Here is a 19,086-nt window from a genome sequence, read left to right on the forward strand (position 1 = left end):
TGATAGTCTTTTAAAAAACTATACTTTTAGTGATGTTTTAATCAAAAACTTAACTTTACAGTATTTAACCTCTAATTTTTTGTTGTAAATTGTATTATCCACAAATTATTGAATGTATTTGTATTGAAATTATTTATTTTTATTTTTTAAACATAATTAGAATAAGTAATTAAATGTTATACAATATCATTCTTATTCTAGTTCTATTAAATTTAATATTAATTTTTTGTAATTTTAAAACATTAATTATTTAAGGTTTATGATAATTCTTTATGAGCTTAAACTGATTGTAAAAAAATTTCTGATGAACAATTAATAGTTATTATTTATTAATATCAATGTTATATTAATAAACTGCACTATGCAAAACTGCCTTTTGTTACAAAACATTTAAGTTTAATTGTTTTATTATTTTATAATGTAGATATAATATTTAAAAAAAACCATAAAAATAGAATATTTCTGAAAATAAAATAAACTATTAATACCTAATTATTTATACACTTTTAATTATGTTTTTTGGTTTGTGCAACAATTATTTTTTGAACAAAATGTTAGTGTATGCATTATAATATTTAAATATTTAATTTCTATAAAATATTTCAGGATTTAATTTTTTTTATAAAATCATATTTTTTAAGATTACATATTAAAGTACTGAGGGGCAATCAAAGAAGATATTGAGTCGACAAATAATTTTATCAAGTAACAATTATAATAGCAATAATTAATTAGTAGTATAATCAAAATTTTCTATTTCTTAATTTTAATTTATTGGCATTCAGCATTCTAGCATACAGCAAATTTTAAATTATTAATCAGAAAATGTATTTCACTTATTTTTACCATATATAGCAATAGAATCAAAAAAAATTCTATTCCCAGTTTAACATAGTTATTACCAATCATAATGGAATATTTTGTAAGTTGCACCTAAATGTAAATAACATTAGTTTTTTTTAATGTATAGTAACAAATTAATATACGATTTTAGTATAAATTACAAAAAAATTATTTTGTAATTCCTTGATTAAAATAATTAAAATCTCGCATGGTGACCTTGAACTATTTTATACTACGTTGAGTTTCGTGTATTTTTTTTTGAAAAAATTTCTGATTGTGTAACACTTATTAATAATTTAATTCCTTCGGTAAAGTCCTTCATATTATATTTTTTTTCTCTCGTTCTCTACTAACTCATATTATAAATACTACACGTGAGTTAGTAGCACAATTAACATACCTATACCCATAATCACTTTTTTATCGGAGGAAATGTGAAAAATGATATAACTCGTTTTCAGGTACTTATAAAGCTATAATATAATATATAAAGTAAAATAAACCAGACACTTTTAACGATATTTTAGATTATTGGCCTACAATTTTAGTGATCTTCTGAGATTTATCATTTTTTTGATAAATACGTGATAAATATATTTAGCTTAAAAATTATCAAATCATTGATGTGAAGTATTTTTCATTTTATAATATAGTGGTAAGTGGTACGAAGTATACAGACAAATAAATAAGGAGATTATTAATAGAATATAAGTACCTAGATAGTAGCTATTAGCTACTATAGTTATAAGACCAGGTGTTTAGTTAATAATTATCGATTATATTTTAATTTAACTGAATATTTAATTAACAGCAATTTATAAAAGCGGGGATCAAAAAGTAAAATCAATTATTAAGTACCTAATTATATTATGTTATAAAACATATTTACAATAGTTTTAATTGAAAGTTTCCATGATAAATTATTAAGTACGATCGTTGTTAAAAAATATACAGTACTTAGTTACCAATATGGTATATTGTATATTTGTATAACCGTAAAAGTAGGATCTTCGTTCATCGTAGGTATGTTAGACTATGCTGCAGGAGTCTAGAGAAATAATTTGATAGCGAAAGAATGGTGGTGGGAAAGAGTTCTGCAAACGTAATCAAATCAATAATCAATCATATTGTTATGAGTTATGACCATTATGATCTAGAAAAATTCAAAATCGTAAGTGTATTTGTGTAGGATCAACTAAACATCGTGGATTTGTGATGATGTATATATTTTGTTTTATGGACTAATACCATTTTTTTCACCCCATCAGGACTAGTAGGTATGTTTGTTAAATTCGCGTATTTTTTTTTTTTAATTTGAATTTAAATACCTGCCTATTATTATTATTTTTTACCATATTGTTATCTACAGGTTTTTTAAATAAAATATTTTTTATTATTCAAAGGACGGTGGGAGAATCTCAGAATATAATACGATATTTGTACTCGTTAGTCGTTTATCATATTATCTAATATTTACTGCAGAATATCGGTGAGTACCCAGTAATAGTTATGACTGTTATGAGTATACAACGTATTACTGTATTAGGTAGATGCATATTTTATAATGAGTAAGTAATTATCATTGTACGTTCTTTATAGGTATGTATTATACTATTGGGCGTTGGAAATAATTATTTTATTAAAAATTATTAGTTATTGATATTGAAAATAATCTAGATATTAGTTATAGACTATAGTACAGAGGTGGCCACTAACCTTAACTTTGGGAGCCGAAAATTTATAAAGCTAATTCGAGGCGAGTCGCATTGTAAAGCGATGTTTATGAAATGAAGACACATTTTTGGCTACACATACTAAAAGCACCGCCGCCGTGCCAATCTATACCTAATAACGACTGTAATGATAACGAAATCGATGGCAATAAAAATGCTATCTAACGTTTTAACGATTCAAACAAATTTTAAATTTATTAATTTTAGTCTAAATTTAGTTCAAGAGCCGCACGAAACTAATTTAAGAGTCGCATGCGGCTCGCGAGCCTCGTTGTGGCCACCCCTGCTATAGTACCTACTTGGTAAGGTATCAAATTGTATTTAAAGCAAAAAACAAATCGTATAGGTACAATTTTTTTAAGTTTTATTATTGGGGTATTGGATTGATATTATACCTTTTCTGAAAAAAAAATTAATCGTATGTATTTTTTTGAAATTTCTTTTTCCTTATTTTTTTTTATAATCTTATAGATACCTATACCTGCCTATGTCATATAATTAATAAAATTATATTATGTAGGTACTATGTATACGTATACTATGTACTTGGTAGGTATGTGTGATGCGTTCATGCTGGACGTATGGAGATGAGATATTACGTTAATACCTATAATTTTTTTAGTATTTTACCTAGACATAGTTAGGTGTCGTGTGCCAATATATAAACCACAACTTAATATTTTTATTATTCATATACTTATTCTATTTGATAAACATGCGTTTACATATCAAAATAAAATAATAATATAAAATACAATTATTTACTATAATGCAGTCACTATGTACAGTTAATAATGCTTAAAATATTATTACGTACCTTTTCGAATAATAATTGTTATCGTTTATTTTTGATGCGCGAAAAAACTACTGCGTAGTTCAATACTTCACACGAAGTGGCATCACCAACGAAAATCGATTTTCGGCGTGTATACTTGACTGTTAACATCCACCGACAGCCACCTACGTTACAATTTTGTATTTGAACGATTAGGTGACTTCAACAGTCAATATTTTTTACGAGTTGTCTAGAGAAAAAACGACGTAAGTACACTCCGATATAGTTCGGTCGCAGCAAGTTCATCCGTCACATAACAAACGACGAACATAATAAATAAAATATTTAAGCATAAGTTGGCGACAGCGTAAGACGATTGGACTGTAAGGTTCCAGCTAATCATATGTTAATCATTATCGATTCAAAAAACGGGTACCTGTGCATAGATATCGGCGGAAACTTGAATTCATTTTTTAGGTAAATAATAGAAAACGGGTAGTGTTCAAAATGCAGTGGAACCGGTTTAGCGGTGAGGAAACTCATCGAGTATCATCCATCGCTACACGCTAACAAATTTAAAAGTTTAAGTAAACTAAGTATTGATGTTGACATTTTAATACGTATATATATAAATGTATAACGAGTTATAGATATGTTATATTTGTATAGCTGCCTAGTTTTTTTTTCATTTTTTTTTTTGTTTTTAAACATTTGATGTATATATATATATATATATTGGTAATTTAACTTTAGCTTAAGTTTTTATATATATTACACAATATATATTTTAAGTCAAAATATTTTAAAAAACAATTCTATAAGATATTTATATCACAGCATTATACAGTACACGATATAGATTAAAATTTTTTTTATCATAAAAAATAAATAATTATAATCTAATATCTATAGTCTATAGGTACATAAAAAGTACAATAAACTGTTTTAATTACTCGACGGGAATAACTGAATTGTCTGAATTGTAAAAGCTCTTAGTAGTGCTCCTAGACAGAATAAATTAGTACATAATTAGGATAAATCTCTTGATCAAGTCCGTTTGAATCGTCTGGGATTATCAAGGATAAAATTTTAAGCTAATAGTAATAATATTTATTATATTTTGAACTAAAATTAATTCAACCTACTACAATATTGTTAGAAGAGTATTATAAATAAATAGTAAAATTTCTAGAAATAGAGACGACACACCGTCTCTATTCAAAATAGTTTTTCACTTAATATTATTGGTATGACAATAATTTATCATTGAGTTCAAATTTAATACTTCTGTTATACAGTGACTTATTCAATGACGAAATATAATAATTGTAAATTTTATTACCAATAGAGTAGACCGATTACCCTAGCTGTATTTAAAGTTTGTATTTTTTTTTAATTTTAAAATTTAGTAACTTTTATTAGATTTTACAAATAAAATAAACTTTAGTTATACCAAAAAAATCCACTAATAAATTATACAAAATATTTATTAACAGTTTAAATCAAGAACTTTTTTTAAAATTCTTACTAGAGAAATTCAACCATCTGTACATTCTTCGTACAATAATCATTAAGTCGAAAACATATTATCTATATTTTAATTTGGAAGTCACGTGAACTTGTGTAAAGAGACTATATCTAGTGCAACGGCACTTCGGCAGTGACAAATCAAAAACTAAGTGAATTAAATAGAACTATTCATAAATGCTCTAAAAATTATAACAATAGAAACTGTACCTAGTAAATATATTCAAATTTCGCCATTCAAAGTTAACACATGATGGTTATTGGTTAGGTATTTAATAAAGAAAAGTTAATCATATTATGTTTATAGTTAGCCTTCAAAACATAGCTATAACACGGTGAAACTATATTAACAAAATACATGTCTACATAATATAGTACCTACATGTCATAATGTCGGTAAATATGGATAATAACGAGGAGAGAGGTATACCCGACCAATTAAACAAAATCATGAGACAAACAATTAAGTTATGAATTTAAAAAAAAACTGGTTTGTAAAATTAACACAATATGACTATTGTAAAAAAATAAATACAAGTAGTAAACAAAGTGCGACGAGCATTAACGTAAATAGAGGAGAGGGTTATTAGCTCTTCCTGAAATATTTTCAAATCATCCTTAAGAAAGTTTAAACTGAATCTAGATACTTTTTAGCCTTAGAAAGTAATGGATGAGAGTTGTTGCATTTTTCCTTCACTTCGAATAAATTGTGATAATATTGAATCTATACCTATATGTCCTGTGTTAGTAATATTTAAACGGTGGGTCACGTAAGCTTTAAGATTGGGTCACAATAAATCTTCTGTTTAAAATTTAAAAAATTCATATTCATAGATGTATTTTAATCATATAATATTATAATATTATATTATGTAAGTCATATGATGTCAGATAAAATCATTTTCGAGTATACCATATTAATTTATGTTTGTAAAAGATATGAATAAACAATCGAATTAAGTATAATGATATAGCGATAGTCTGAATTAATCGATATAAGTTATTTACCTGTTATTTATTTATAAATTTTATAAATTATTTTTATTAGTTAATACTGATGCCGTTGTGTTCTGAGTTGATAGCGTTGTATAGTTGTATTATAAAATATAAATGTTGGTTGTTTGCAAACGAAAAATTAAAACCTTTAAAATTAAAAATTACATTTAGATCTAAAACGTCAACATTGAAAAAAAAAACCGATAAATTATTTTGAATCATTAAAATAAAACTTAAATAAAAACCAAAAAGTCATAAAAAAATTTTCTTTAGTTTCGTAGCCTACTTAAAAACATCATTTTTAGTCTAGTAAAGAATTTCGAAATGTTTGAAACCATATACCTATATTACCTATCATCGAGGAAAAACTAATTTTATCTTTTGCTATTGATGTATGTGTATACGTAAATGATTAACGAAAAAGTTGCAAACCAACTAAAAAATATTCCTGGCTCTGATACTGCAGTTGTAAGACGTATATCACTTATCACTTATCAGTAATGATTTAAAAGTGTAACTTTCGTCTCGTTTGTCAATAGGAAATGTTTTTTATTTACAGTTTGATGAGAGCAGTCTGATATTGTAAACGAAGTGATTTTGTTATGTTATGTAAGATATTAAATTTTTATAATAACAAAATCCGCGAGGACCTTACGCTGTTCTCATGAAAACTTTAAAGTACAACTACTGGGAGTAACATTTTTGATACGTTGGTAAACTTTTTTGCAAACAATAATTTAGATTTTAAAAAGTGTACTTCTATCTATAACAACTAATGGCGCAGTCGTTATGACTGTAAAACACGTCGGTCTAGTAAAATTAATCAAAGACATTGTTCCAAGTTTGAAATGGAGACACTGCATCCTACATAGAGAAGCTTTTTCTTCAAAGAAAATGTCCAAAACAAACACTGAAATCTTAGTAAAATTTTTAAAATTGTAAATTATATAAAAGCTAATGATTTAAATTTATGTTTATTTAAAAAACTCTGTTCAGAAATGGGTTCATTTCATCGATTTCTATTGTTACGTACTGAAAAATAAATACGTTTGTTATCGAGAGGCAGATGTCTTCAAAGAGTTTATGAATTGCGACACGAAATATTTTCATTTATAAACGGTAAAATTTCAATCTTCAATAATTTATTTGGAAATTTGTAATGGATTCTTAGTTCTTACTTTGATATACTTAACAAATATTTTTGATTTACTCAAGGACATTTAAGAAAAAACTTCATATTTTAAAAGCTCGATCATATTTTGGAAAAATTAATAATTTCGCCATTATTAGCAAGTTTAAAAAAAAAAAAGAATACTGTAAAATATGAAGACATTGCTGAGTTCGTAAATCAACATTTAACAGCCTTGGAAAAATCATTTGACGAGTATTTTCCTGAAGATCTTTGCATAAATTATGTAATTTATGTGGATTTTAATTTGTGTAATTTTAATGGATTGAATAACCATTCATAGTGGATAATATAATGACAGTAAATATATCTACTGACAAAGAAAATCAATTGATTGAGTTTTCTTGTGATAACAAACTTCAAAAACATGTTCAATGAAACTTTTCAAGAAGTTTTTTGGGTATATTAATGCACAGGAAGTTACACAAACTAACTGCTAAGACTATTTTGATACTATTAATGTTTTCAACCACATATAAATATGAAAAGGGATTTGAAATTATGTAGAATTTGAAAGCGTCAAAAAAATAAATATTTTTTTAACACGATTTGTGGATTGCACTGTGTAAAATTAAGCCGAGATGAAGTATTTTGTGTGAAAACAATCAGGGTCAAATATCGCACTATTTTTTTTTTTTGTATTATTATATTTTACATGTACTTTTTTTGTGTATAATTACATGGTTTTTTTTTATATCATTACATATAATGAAGATTTATTATTAGGTACCTAAAAAATGTAAATTTTAATTTATTTATTTTAATTTTAATTTATTAATTTATTTTTATTTATTAGGTACTTTTGCACTTATAGGTACAATGGCATACTAAGATATTAAGCAATCAAAAATTTTTTTTGGTTTTCACGGCTAACAAAACTATTATGGGTAGCGAAAAATGTATGCGGTAAGAAAAGTTAGTCGCAAGTCAAAAAGGTTGAAGATTACTATCCTATGTGATGGATAACGCGATGTGTATAGAGAACTAAATTTTAATTTTCTCTGATTTATGTTTGAACTCTATAAATTTTATTACTACTTTCAAACTTGAAATATTCTAGTTAAAACCACGAAAAACAAATAATAATTAATGTAAAACAGAAATTTTTATTCAAATCTAATTTTTAACAAAATTTATTTCGATTTTTTGGCGTAACTCGAGAACAAATAATCGCATATGTATTTTTTTAGATTCTGAGTAGAGCGATGAATGCAATAATTTTACAATAATGTGGTTTTTTTTTGTGTTTGTAAACACTTTTTAGGACAGTAAAATGTTTATATTTTCAAAATTGGGAATGATTTTTGGTAAGAAATTGAACCTAATTAGTACTTTGTAGAGTTAAAAGTATAATTGGGAAAAACAAAAAAAAAAAAACTTGAGGAAAAAATGGATTTTTATACAAATCTAATTTTTGACAAAATCGATTTTTTTTTTTTTAGGTGTAACTCAATATAGAATAATCATAGATACATGAATTTTTACCGAATGTTATATTGTTTTTATTTACGATGACATTTTTAATTTTTTTCTAGAAATGTAGATAAAAAATTATTCAGTATGTAAAAATACATAAAGTTCTAAAATTTGAATGTAAATGATGTACGTAATAATGAATTTTTTTTTACGTGTATTTAAATTTAAAAATCAATGAATTTTATTTTCGCATAATTGATTGGTAAATCATGGATATTTATTTCACGTGTGTTCAAAACACGATATTTATTAAATGTGTTAAATTATAAAATAATAAAAAATATATATGTTAACAATTGACATAAAAAATTAAAAACTAAATATATTTGTACTTACTTTTTATTTTAAAAACTAATGTTTCATAAATTGTTTTGTCGTAAGAAGACAAAACGAGTAAAGCAAATTTTTAAATTTTTAAATGTTTAAAATAAATAACTTATAATCACTGTTGTGTAGAAACTAGAAATCATTAGAATATACTAAATGCATTGAAAATTTAATACAATGCTCTAGAAATTTGACATTTATAAAAATCGAGAAAATTAGGAAATTATTTTGTAGTTAGAAATTCATAAACAGTTTTGTTTTTATACCTAAGATTTGAAGATTTAATATAAAGTTTTTTATACGTTTTTCAACCTAAAAAAGATAAAAAGTTCTATCGGAAATGCAAATACATTTTTTATGAACATTTGAAGTTTTTTACAACATTGAATATTCATTTGTAAAATAGTTATTTCTCCTCTACATTTTATTTTTTATATTTTGTTGTATTTCAAAAAAAGTAATTGTAGATAGGTACTTTAAATTTTTGAAAATTTTTGATGTTATTATGTTCATTATATCATAAAATTTACAATATTGTTTTACTCTTTTTGAGCTATTTATATGTTTTTTTTTTTTTGTTATTGTTAATTAAAAATTTTTTGCTAGTTCGAAATTTTTGAAAATTTAACACATGATACCATTTAAGTAGTTCGTATTCAAACCATAAAACTAATACAATCTAGTAAGTATATTCCGTATAAATTATTTTTATTGACAATTTAAATTCAAATTTGAATGACATAAGGTATTTTCTTAAATATGAATAAATAATATAAATAGCAATATTTTATTATAATTCAAAAACATTATTCGTGGGGACATAGAACATGAGAGCATTTACGTATGTTAATTTATTTTATACACTGAAAGACATTTTCAAATGCAATGTTTTCAGAAAAAATTTTCAATCTATAGTATTACTAATTGTATAATAAATTAATTTACCTAATCATAAAATCAAAAAAAAAATCACATGAAATACATTTATTGAAATAGGATAATAGACTATCTCCCTTCGAAATCGTTTTTCGTAAATTTACATATTCATTACTATGACCAGTATGACCCACTCGAAACCTACTGTACAGCATAGCAGTACCCTCTTGTCCATCTTTTTTTGAAATCTAAGTATAAAATAAAGTATTTTTATTTTGACCCTTTTTATAATTGTATTTATATTGTTTACACATAATAATTACTTTAATACAATTAAATAGGTGTTTATAAATTTATAAAAAAAATGTTATTATTAAATAATAAAATAAAAATAATCTGGATAGTTTCCAATTCTGTGTTTGGTCAGCACAGTTTAAATAAGTATCTAAACATTTTGTCTTTTAAATCAGTGTCCAGCGTTTACTGTCGATAATGTTTTTTTTAATATTTATTAACAATTAAATATACAGTATAAATTAAATAAAAATAACGATATACTATTTAAATTATAACTAGGTGAAAACAGCATGAGTATAGGTACACAATTAAAAGGAAGTAAATAAAAGATTAAACCAATATTAAGTCACGGTATTATAATATACCGAATAAATAATGTAATGTAATTATAATTATATTTTAATGTAATGTAATTTTACATTATTTACGAATCAATATATGGAACGAATGATTAAAATTGAACTTAGATTCACGTTTCATGAGGAAGTACTTTGAATTGTACACTTGCTATACAGTAATTCTGAAGTATATAAAGGTATGTAAAAAAGCACAGATAAGAAGATAAAAGTTGCTAAAAAAAAATTAGTAATTACACAATTAATCATCACAGTCATGATTTATTTAAGAGTAAAAGCTGCAAAATATTGATTATAATCTAAGTTGATTTTTTGCAAAGTACAGATCATTTTCCACAACATAAAACTCTATATAATTACACATACAAAACAGAGACAACAAAGACAGTTAAAAGAAATAATGAACTTGGTTTTACGCTTGATAAATCTAAGTACTTTTGGGGCATGAGGTGTATGACTGTATGAGGTACTCTGGATCCATGAGTTCACCATAAAATGAATACATAAAATGTAGTCCGAACTCCAAGGTCTTTTATTTGTATTTTGTGTAATATGGGCAAATATTATTATTTGTACTAAATGTAATTGTATAGTTTTATACCTACCTTCTTAGCTTTTAATATAATTTATAATTCTGCTTTTGCTGCATCACCTATTTGAAAATTTAAATTCTATTATAACATCGTGATTATCATAAGTGTTATTGATTTTGTAGTTTTATATACTATTGTTTGCTAAATGTGTTTTATTAAAATAATATATTTATTTTTATAATGTCAAATAAATTTTTTCATTTTACAATAATAATTATAATATTCCTATTAATAATGAGTAATTTTCAAATATGTTCTAAAGAAAATGATCAAAGATAGTTTTGGTAGATACAACTGCAGCAATTCTAATGACATTCGTAAATTTATTTTAACCTAAGTTCTTTACTTTTTCGTATATTGTTATGCTGTACGTGAATCATAGTGAGAAAACAAATATTACGTGCAGGAGTGCTGACATTTTCTCAATAGTCTTAATCTTTAATATAAATTTACTCAAACGTTCGGTTAATTTTGTGTGCTAATCATAATAAGCAACTATATGTATCTTTACTCTGGTAATTTTTTAGGTTCGAAAATTCTTATAAGCACTTTTCAAAATATTATCTATTTAATAATATTAAATGTATTCATATATACGATGCACATATTATATAAACTCAGTTCCATTTAAATAAATTAAATAAACTCATTCATCACTCATATTAAAAAAAAAAATGTTTGATTAGATTGTACATATCATATTCAAATATCTCAATAATAATTGTGTCTCCTTTGGTTTTCTCTTCTTTACATGGTACCGTGCACATTGCAAAACATCCCGCAGTCTGCATAATATTGCATGTAATTTATTTATTATTTTCGATCGTGTGTCCTGATTTTTACGCACACGTAACGCTGCAGGTCACGTGGTCCAATAACAAACGCACACGCAAATCATTCATTATTTTCCCGCAACAGAGGAAACAACAATATTACAGTGATGGCATGTTGACATACACATACGCCAATACATTGTATCTAGTACCTAATAAGTAGAGCTCGGAACTTAATACATTTAAAAAGTACTAAATATATTTGCACTTATGCGCTTATAATAGTAAAAATATGCTTAAAAAAATATGCACTTATTTTCATAATTACAAAAATCTTATAATTTGTAGATACTAAATATTAATATTAAAAACAAGAAATTGTATGTCGACTAGAAATTTAAAAAACACGATACATTAATACCTATTGAAAATCCTCAAAATAAACATACTTTATAAAGTATTTATTTTTTTTACTGTCAAATTTAAAAATTTTATTATAAACATATTATTAGTCATCACTCATCAAATATGTTCTAAAAATTGTAAAATTGAAAAATATGTTCTTAAAATTACAAAATTATTAAATATGCAAAATTATGCACTGGATATAAACTTTTAATATTTTTTTCGTAGTATCGTGAAATTAATTTTAACTTTACTTAAATCTAATAGCTCCCAAAAATATGCTAATTTACGAGTAGGTATTACAATAATAAGTAATAACTAATAAGTAATATCTAGACAATTACGAGATAAACGTAAATCGTCTATATGATATAAATGAGTCATGGATGCTTAATCACTTAAATGAAAAAATAAATACTTATTAATAATAAAAGTTAAAATAATATTTAGGTTGAATAAATTAAGAGTTACGGTTTATAAGTATTTAAACATGGGACGATGTATGATGAATTGTTGATTTTTTTCGTAAGCAAGTTCAGTAGTTTTTTTAGAAATTTCAAGTTTAAAATGTCAATTAATTCAATTACCATAATTATATAAATCTAGTACTTGTAGGTACTATACAAATAAAATATTAATAATAATAGGTTGCGGAATTTCGAATTTGTACAGTTAAAAATAGTGGTATTTAATAAAAAAAATAAATATTTTTTAAAAAACTGTACTAATTAGTACAAAACGCAGTAAAGTGAATTTTTTAAAAAAAAATTTGTTTTTTTGGTAATCTTTTTTAAGCTTTCAAACATTGTTCTATCCGTGCGAATAGTATTTTCCCTAGCGGTTTGGCGCGGAAAGCTAAACGGACCAATGGGAGTACAACACGGTGCCCGACCGGTCGGCCTACAGCTGCGTTTGTTGTCCATTGCGTCAGAGTTGAATACAGGTGCCAAGACGGCTGCACACCAAACGCAGCAGCTAAAAAATCCGTTATCATCGTCTTGTGTTATCAGTTGTCACAGCGGCGGTGGCAACGGACTTGGTTTTGGTGACCCGCTCAGAGTGCTCAGGCCTCAGACTAGTCAGACACCGTTCGCGTACGTCGTGCGTCACACGCACCCCGGATGTATTATCGTTTGTTCATCGCGTAGGATGCGATAGAAGTTTTTTCTGGATCATCACGATTCACGACCTGCCGCCGCATACGTAGATACGCCCGATACGTCTAAAGGAGTGAAGTGACTTTTGTCGTCGCCGTTATGGATACGTGGCATAAGATGCGGCTGAAACTGTACTCCACTTGTCTGTTTTTCTTGGCCTTGGACTGTTCGGTAGCCATGGGTAAGAAGTGCCGCTGAGCACTCCCGAGTGTTATCCTTGGATACGTCGGTCAATAGGTTTTGTGTGTATTTATTTTTCGTTTGACTCGCAGGTTCCGATGTCGAGAACCATTTGGACATGGGACGCGATTTCCTAGCTCGTGGACAACTTCAAGATGCCCTATCCCATTATCATGCCGCTGTGGGTAAGTGAATATGTTGTCTTATTGGCAAAATAAATGCTTCATCTTTGTTAGTTAAATACCATTAGTGTTGAGTGTTAATAATGTTCATCTATCCAATACAATTTTCTATATTAATATTTGTGGTCTATCTGTTTAATATAATTTTTAATAAAACCATAAAATATACTCATATTTGAATTTAATAAATTCTAAGGATATTATCTAAGTAGGCGCCTTAATTATTTTAGCCATATTGCATTTATGTATTAGGTAGGTAAGGAAGTCATTGGTTTTTATCATTTTTATTCACAATCTTAAATATATTCTGTGCTTTCATTGTATGCTATAACTTTTTGAAAGTGATTTTCTGAATATTTTTGCTAAGTTATTGTTACATTTAAAGTACTTTCAGCATTTATTTTGGTTTAAATATCAATACTCAATAGCTGCTTATCAATTATTTATACCTTTTATATCACATATTTCTTAGTAACTGACAAATTATGATGTATTTATTTTTAATTTTAATGTTAATAAGAAAACAAAATAATAATCCAAGTCTAGTTATAATTTTTATTATATATTTTAGTATGATATGTAAATAAATAAAAATGTACCTTGCTAAGTAATAACTTTTTTTTTTTTGCAGAGGGAGATCCAAATAATTATTTAACTTATTTTAAAAGAGGTACAGTTTATTTAGCTCTAGGAAAAGCCAAATTTGCTTTATTAGACTTTGGAAAAGTTCTTGAACTCAAACCGGATTTTACAGCTGTAAGTAAAAATAAGATTAATAATGATAATTTTTTTAAATTTTTAAAGTTATATTATATGTTGTATTTTATATTTATTATCAGGCACGTTATCAAAGAGGTGTAGTCTTGATGAAACAAGCCTCAATCGAAGATGCAAGAAAAGAACTGTACAATGTGGTAAGTATAAACATATTTACTATTTAGGCATTTTTGTCTATTAATTTTATAAATTATAAACATTTTAGTATATTGCCAATGGTGATTTTTCACGAGAAGCATACGATTTATATTCAAAACTTGATGGTCTTGCCTATGATATAGAATTAGCCACCTATTATCAAGAGAACAATGATTATGAAAGTGGTATAAATTCATTGGATCGTCTTATAGAACATTGTCCCTGGGCTCCTTCATTACGTGAACAACGATCACAGCTATATTTAAGTTCTGGAAATGTGCAACATGCTATCATGGATTTGCGGACAGCTACTAAACTCCAAGCCGATGATACAGACGGCCATTACAAATTATCAACAATTTATTACAGTATAGGAGAAGTATCTGAATCTCTAAAGTAATTATTATTTATAATTTGTTATCTTTATCATATTGTATAATAATAAATTATTTTACAGAGAAATTAGAGAGTGTTTAAAATTAGATCCAGATCACAAATTATGTCACACCCACTATAAAATTGTTAAAAAAATTGACAGACTGATAGTAGACAGCCAGTCAGCACTTAATATCAAAGATTTTTCCAGTAGTATTCAATTTGCAAAAAAGGTAAAATATTTGGTCTAACTAAAATGTTAAGTTCCACTCAAAATCCCTAGAATATTAGTTTTGTGGTTTAAGATAAATTAAATTTAGATTTATAAATTGTAAATACTATGTAATATGCAGTTTATACAGTTAAATTCAATTTATAAATAATTTAATATGAAAGACAAATTTAATTTTTCGAAGAATAGTATACTGAATAAATTTAAGATTAGTATAGTATAGTATTTATTGGTTTTTATTAATAAATGATTCTTTTTGTTATAATTATTTTGTAAAAAATTAAATTTTAAGTATCTTTTGCCTAAACTGTAAATAATTTAAAGCTAATTTATGTAAGTATTTTTAAAGGCTCAACAAATTCTAAAAGTTTTAAAGTTTAAGACAATATTTACATTTTTATTATGAACTATAAACTTTCTATTATTTTTGTCTAAATTATTATACTTTAGTCTAAAGTAAAATAACATTATTGAAATTATATTTTTTATTCATATAAAATTAATTGAGAAACAAAGTTACGAGGTGAAGCACTTAAATATTATATAAACATTTCATATACCTATTAAATAATTTAAATAATTTTTAATTTTAGATATTAGACTTAGAAAAAGACACTCAAAACATAAGATTTTTAGCCTTGGAAAAACTTTGCCGCAGTTATCAACATACAGATGAATTATCATTGTCGCTAAAATATTGTAGCGATGCATTAGAAATAAGTCAAACACCAGATCTCTACTGCCTGAGAGCAGAAGGATATATTGCTAACTCAATGTTTGATGAAGGTTAGTACAATAAACAATTTTTTTTTCTTATTCTAAAGGTAGCTAAGTAGCAGTGGCTCAATGACTAGTAATATTTTGAATTTCATTTGTGTAGTTCTACAAAAAAAAAAAATCTAATAAGTATGTAAATTTTGAATAGCTGACGGATAGTCAATAACTCAAAATAATTTTCAAATTTCCTATATAATAAAACAATTATCGATACTATATAAATAAATGTTTAATTTATTATTATTTATTTTTAACAAGCTATATCAATTAAATTTATAATTTATAAGTTTTGGATTTATTAATTAAATTAAATTTATAACTTAATAATCAAAAACATTTTATTTTGGGGCGGTAGAGTAAAAATATTATGTGTTAGTAGATAAAAAAGTTCAAACCTTCATATTATTATTCGTTCTTAAATTTCATATGCTGTTTTTCTGAACTCAAATTTAGTATGTCGTAAGATGAAGACTTTACTTGTGGCCATGTATGTGTAGATGATAAATGTATATATTATTTACTAACATTAGTAATTACATATTTATATTTTATGTTTAGCGATTAGAGATTTTGAGCATGCACTTCATATCGATCAGGAGCATAGACAAGCAAATGAAGGATTAAAAAAAGCGAAAAACTTACAAAAACAAGCAGAAAGAAAAGATTATTATAAGATATTAAATGTAAAAAGAACTGCCACCAAACAAGAAATAATTAAAGCATATAGGTATGTTTATTTGTGTTTATTTTCTATTTAAAATAATTAATGACTTATAAAATATTATACATTTTCAGAAAAGCTGCTCAACAATGGCATCCAGATAATTTCCAAGGTGAAGCCAAAAAGAATGCAGAGAAAAAGTTCATTGAAATAGCCTCTGCCAAAGAAGTTCTGACTAATCCAGGTAATAAAATGAACTTGAGTATAGAATAATAGTATATTATTATTTATTACATTATTTTTTTGAAAATGTAAAATGAGTTAACACTAATAACACATTTTTTTTTATGTAAAATCAGAAAAACGAGAACAATTTGATCGTGGTATCGATCCATTAGATCCAGAATCTGGGCGTCATCAACAAGATGGTTTTAATCCATTTCAACAGTTCCATCAATTTCATGGGAGCCCATTTACATTCAAATTTAACTTCAACTAATTTATATTATGGTACAAAAACAAACATAGGTGCCATAATGAGTTTTGTTATCATCTCATTGTCTAGGGTTCAAAAGGCTGTGTATGGTAAAATGTAAATAGAGTAATGCATAGAAAATGTCATTGTGTATAACAAAAAACGTATATTAATGTATTGTACATAGTAAGTAATAAACAATAACTTCCAATTATTATTGTAACACGATAACTTATAATTTATTTGACTATGCAAGTAAAATAGTTAACTGACATTTTTTCTATAGTTAACATCTTCAAACTCTATTCTATATCACTGCAATAATTTTAAAATTAAAAAGATTGATAATTATTTATAATTATTCTCTGTTTTGAGTTTCTTTTTTATAAATAATATATTGATCTTATTACATGGTTATTGTGATATTTATTCACAATCAACAATTAGATTAAAAAATCAAATAATATTAAAATAAATTTATTTTAAATTATTATTTTTTTTATATATACATAAAAGATTTTAAAGATATTTGTATCTAAAGTCTTATAAGTTGTGTAATTTTTATCTGTTACTGAAATAATGTGTCTAGTCCAATTTAAATTCTTTAGAATCATTGATATAATAATATTATTTTCACGCATACACCGTTTTAATTGTTATTTCAATATATTGTCTGTTAAAACCTGTAAAACAAGTATCATCAATATAGGAATGAGAATTGCTTGTTACTTGATATAATATAAATGTTAATGATTCAAATATTAATATTATTTAACAATATGATTTTTTTTTTCTATAAACTGTCATTGACACAATGGAAAATTTGATAACCATTTTATTTAATTTTATACGTGAACTGATTGTGTACATATTACACATTGTACTCGTCTCATTGTTGTTGACTTTTTTTAATTTAACGTTTAATTATGTATTTAGATATTTTTTTACATCAAAATTATTAAAACTATTTCCCAAGTCTCATATATTTAATTTTATTTATCAAAACAATTCTTGTCTGATAATGTTTAATGCTATAAATCAGTTCAATACCTATTTGTTTTTTATAATAGTAGTTTACAAGGTGTGTTGTATGCTCGTTAAACAAGACTGAAACTTTTTTTTTTTTTGCCGAATTTCCTCTTGCAAATTTTATAATTTAAGTTTTAACTACCTATTACATACACCATACTATTTATGTACTTGCATATTTTAGTAATCTATTTTGTGTGTTTATTTAAACAGTGTAATATATTGTAGCTGGTTAATAATTAATAATCTCTAATATATTATTATTGAATGGTTTATTGCATAGGTAACTTATTTAAAACAGAATGAAATAATAAGTCTAAAATACTTATCTATGTAGCTGTTAACTCCACACATCGCTTATTATTATTCGTTAAGATTGATTTTATAATTTTTTTTTTACCTATTGTCTGTCTTTAATCTACATATATTTTGTAAATGCAATATTATATTAAACGTTATTAAACAGCATTATACGTAATATTTTCAGCAATATTTTTACTTAATATTTTAGTCTAAAAACATGGTATATATTAAAAAAAAAAAATAAAGCACAGGCAAAAAAATTTTTTTTAAAGAAATCAGGATCTGATTTGGTACATCATACATCAATTTATATAAATCTGAGTGACGTCAATGATGACTGTAATATCATAAAATAGTTATTGTTAGTTAAAAAATTTAAATGTTAAAGTAATTAATCAAGTATTTCATTGTTTAAAATGTATGCATTTAAATTTCAAATAATTCAAATGGAAATATGATCAATGATTTCAAATGTTTTCTGATTTGGTTATTTTTACAAGATCATAGTGTCATGGTATAACATGACTTTTTATCATGTTTACAAATTTGATATATATATATAATATTTAGGTCCAAAAAAAATCTAGTTAGAATTTCTACACGTTTTGTTAATTTTCCCAAAATTATATTTCTA

General features: G+C 25.1%; 1 protein-coding gene across 1 annotated transcript; it reads left to right on the forward strand.

Annotated features, from left to right (window-relative positions):
• Positions 1-13,163: 13,163 nt before the first annotated feature.
• On the forward strand, positions 13,164-17,343 carry LOC112599297 (dnaJ homolog subfamily C member 3). Its single transcript, XM_025346125.1, has 10 exons — positions 13,164-13,504; positions 13,596-13,688; positions 14,317-14,441; positions 14,525-14,599; positions 14,668-14,996; positions 15,058-15,208; positions 15,801-15,993; positions 16,543-16,711; positions 16,780-16,889; positions 17,005-17,343. The coding sequence occupies exons 1-10, from the start codon at positions 13,423-13,425 to the stop codon at positions 17,142-17,144; spliced, it is 1,467 nt and encodes a 488-aa protein (XP_025201910.1). The 5' UTR covers positions 13,164-13,422; the 3' UTR covers positions 17,145-17,343.
• The last annotated feature ends 1,743 nt before the right edge of the window (positions 17,344-19,086 follow it).

Source organism: Melanaphis sacchari, unplaced genomic scaffold (genome assembly GCF_002803265.2).
Source record: "Melanaphis sacchari strain LSU unplaced genomic scaffold, SCAv2.0 Contig50_pilon_pilon, whole genome shotgun sequence".
NCBI lineage: Eukaryota > Metazoa > Arthropoda > Insecta > Hemiptera > Aphididae > Melanaphis > Melanaphis sacchari.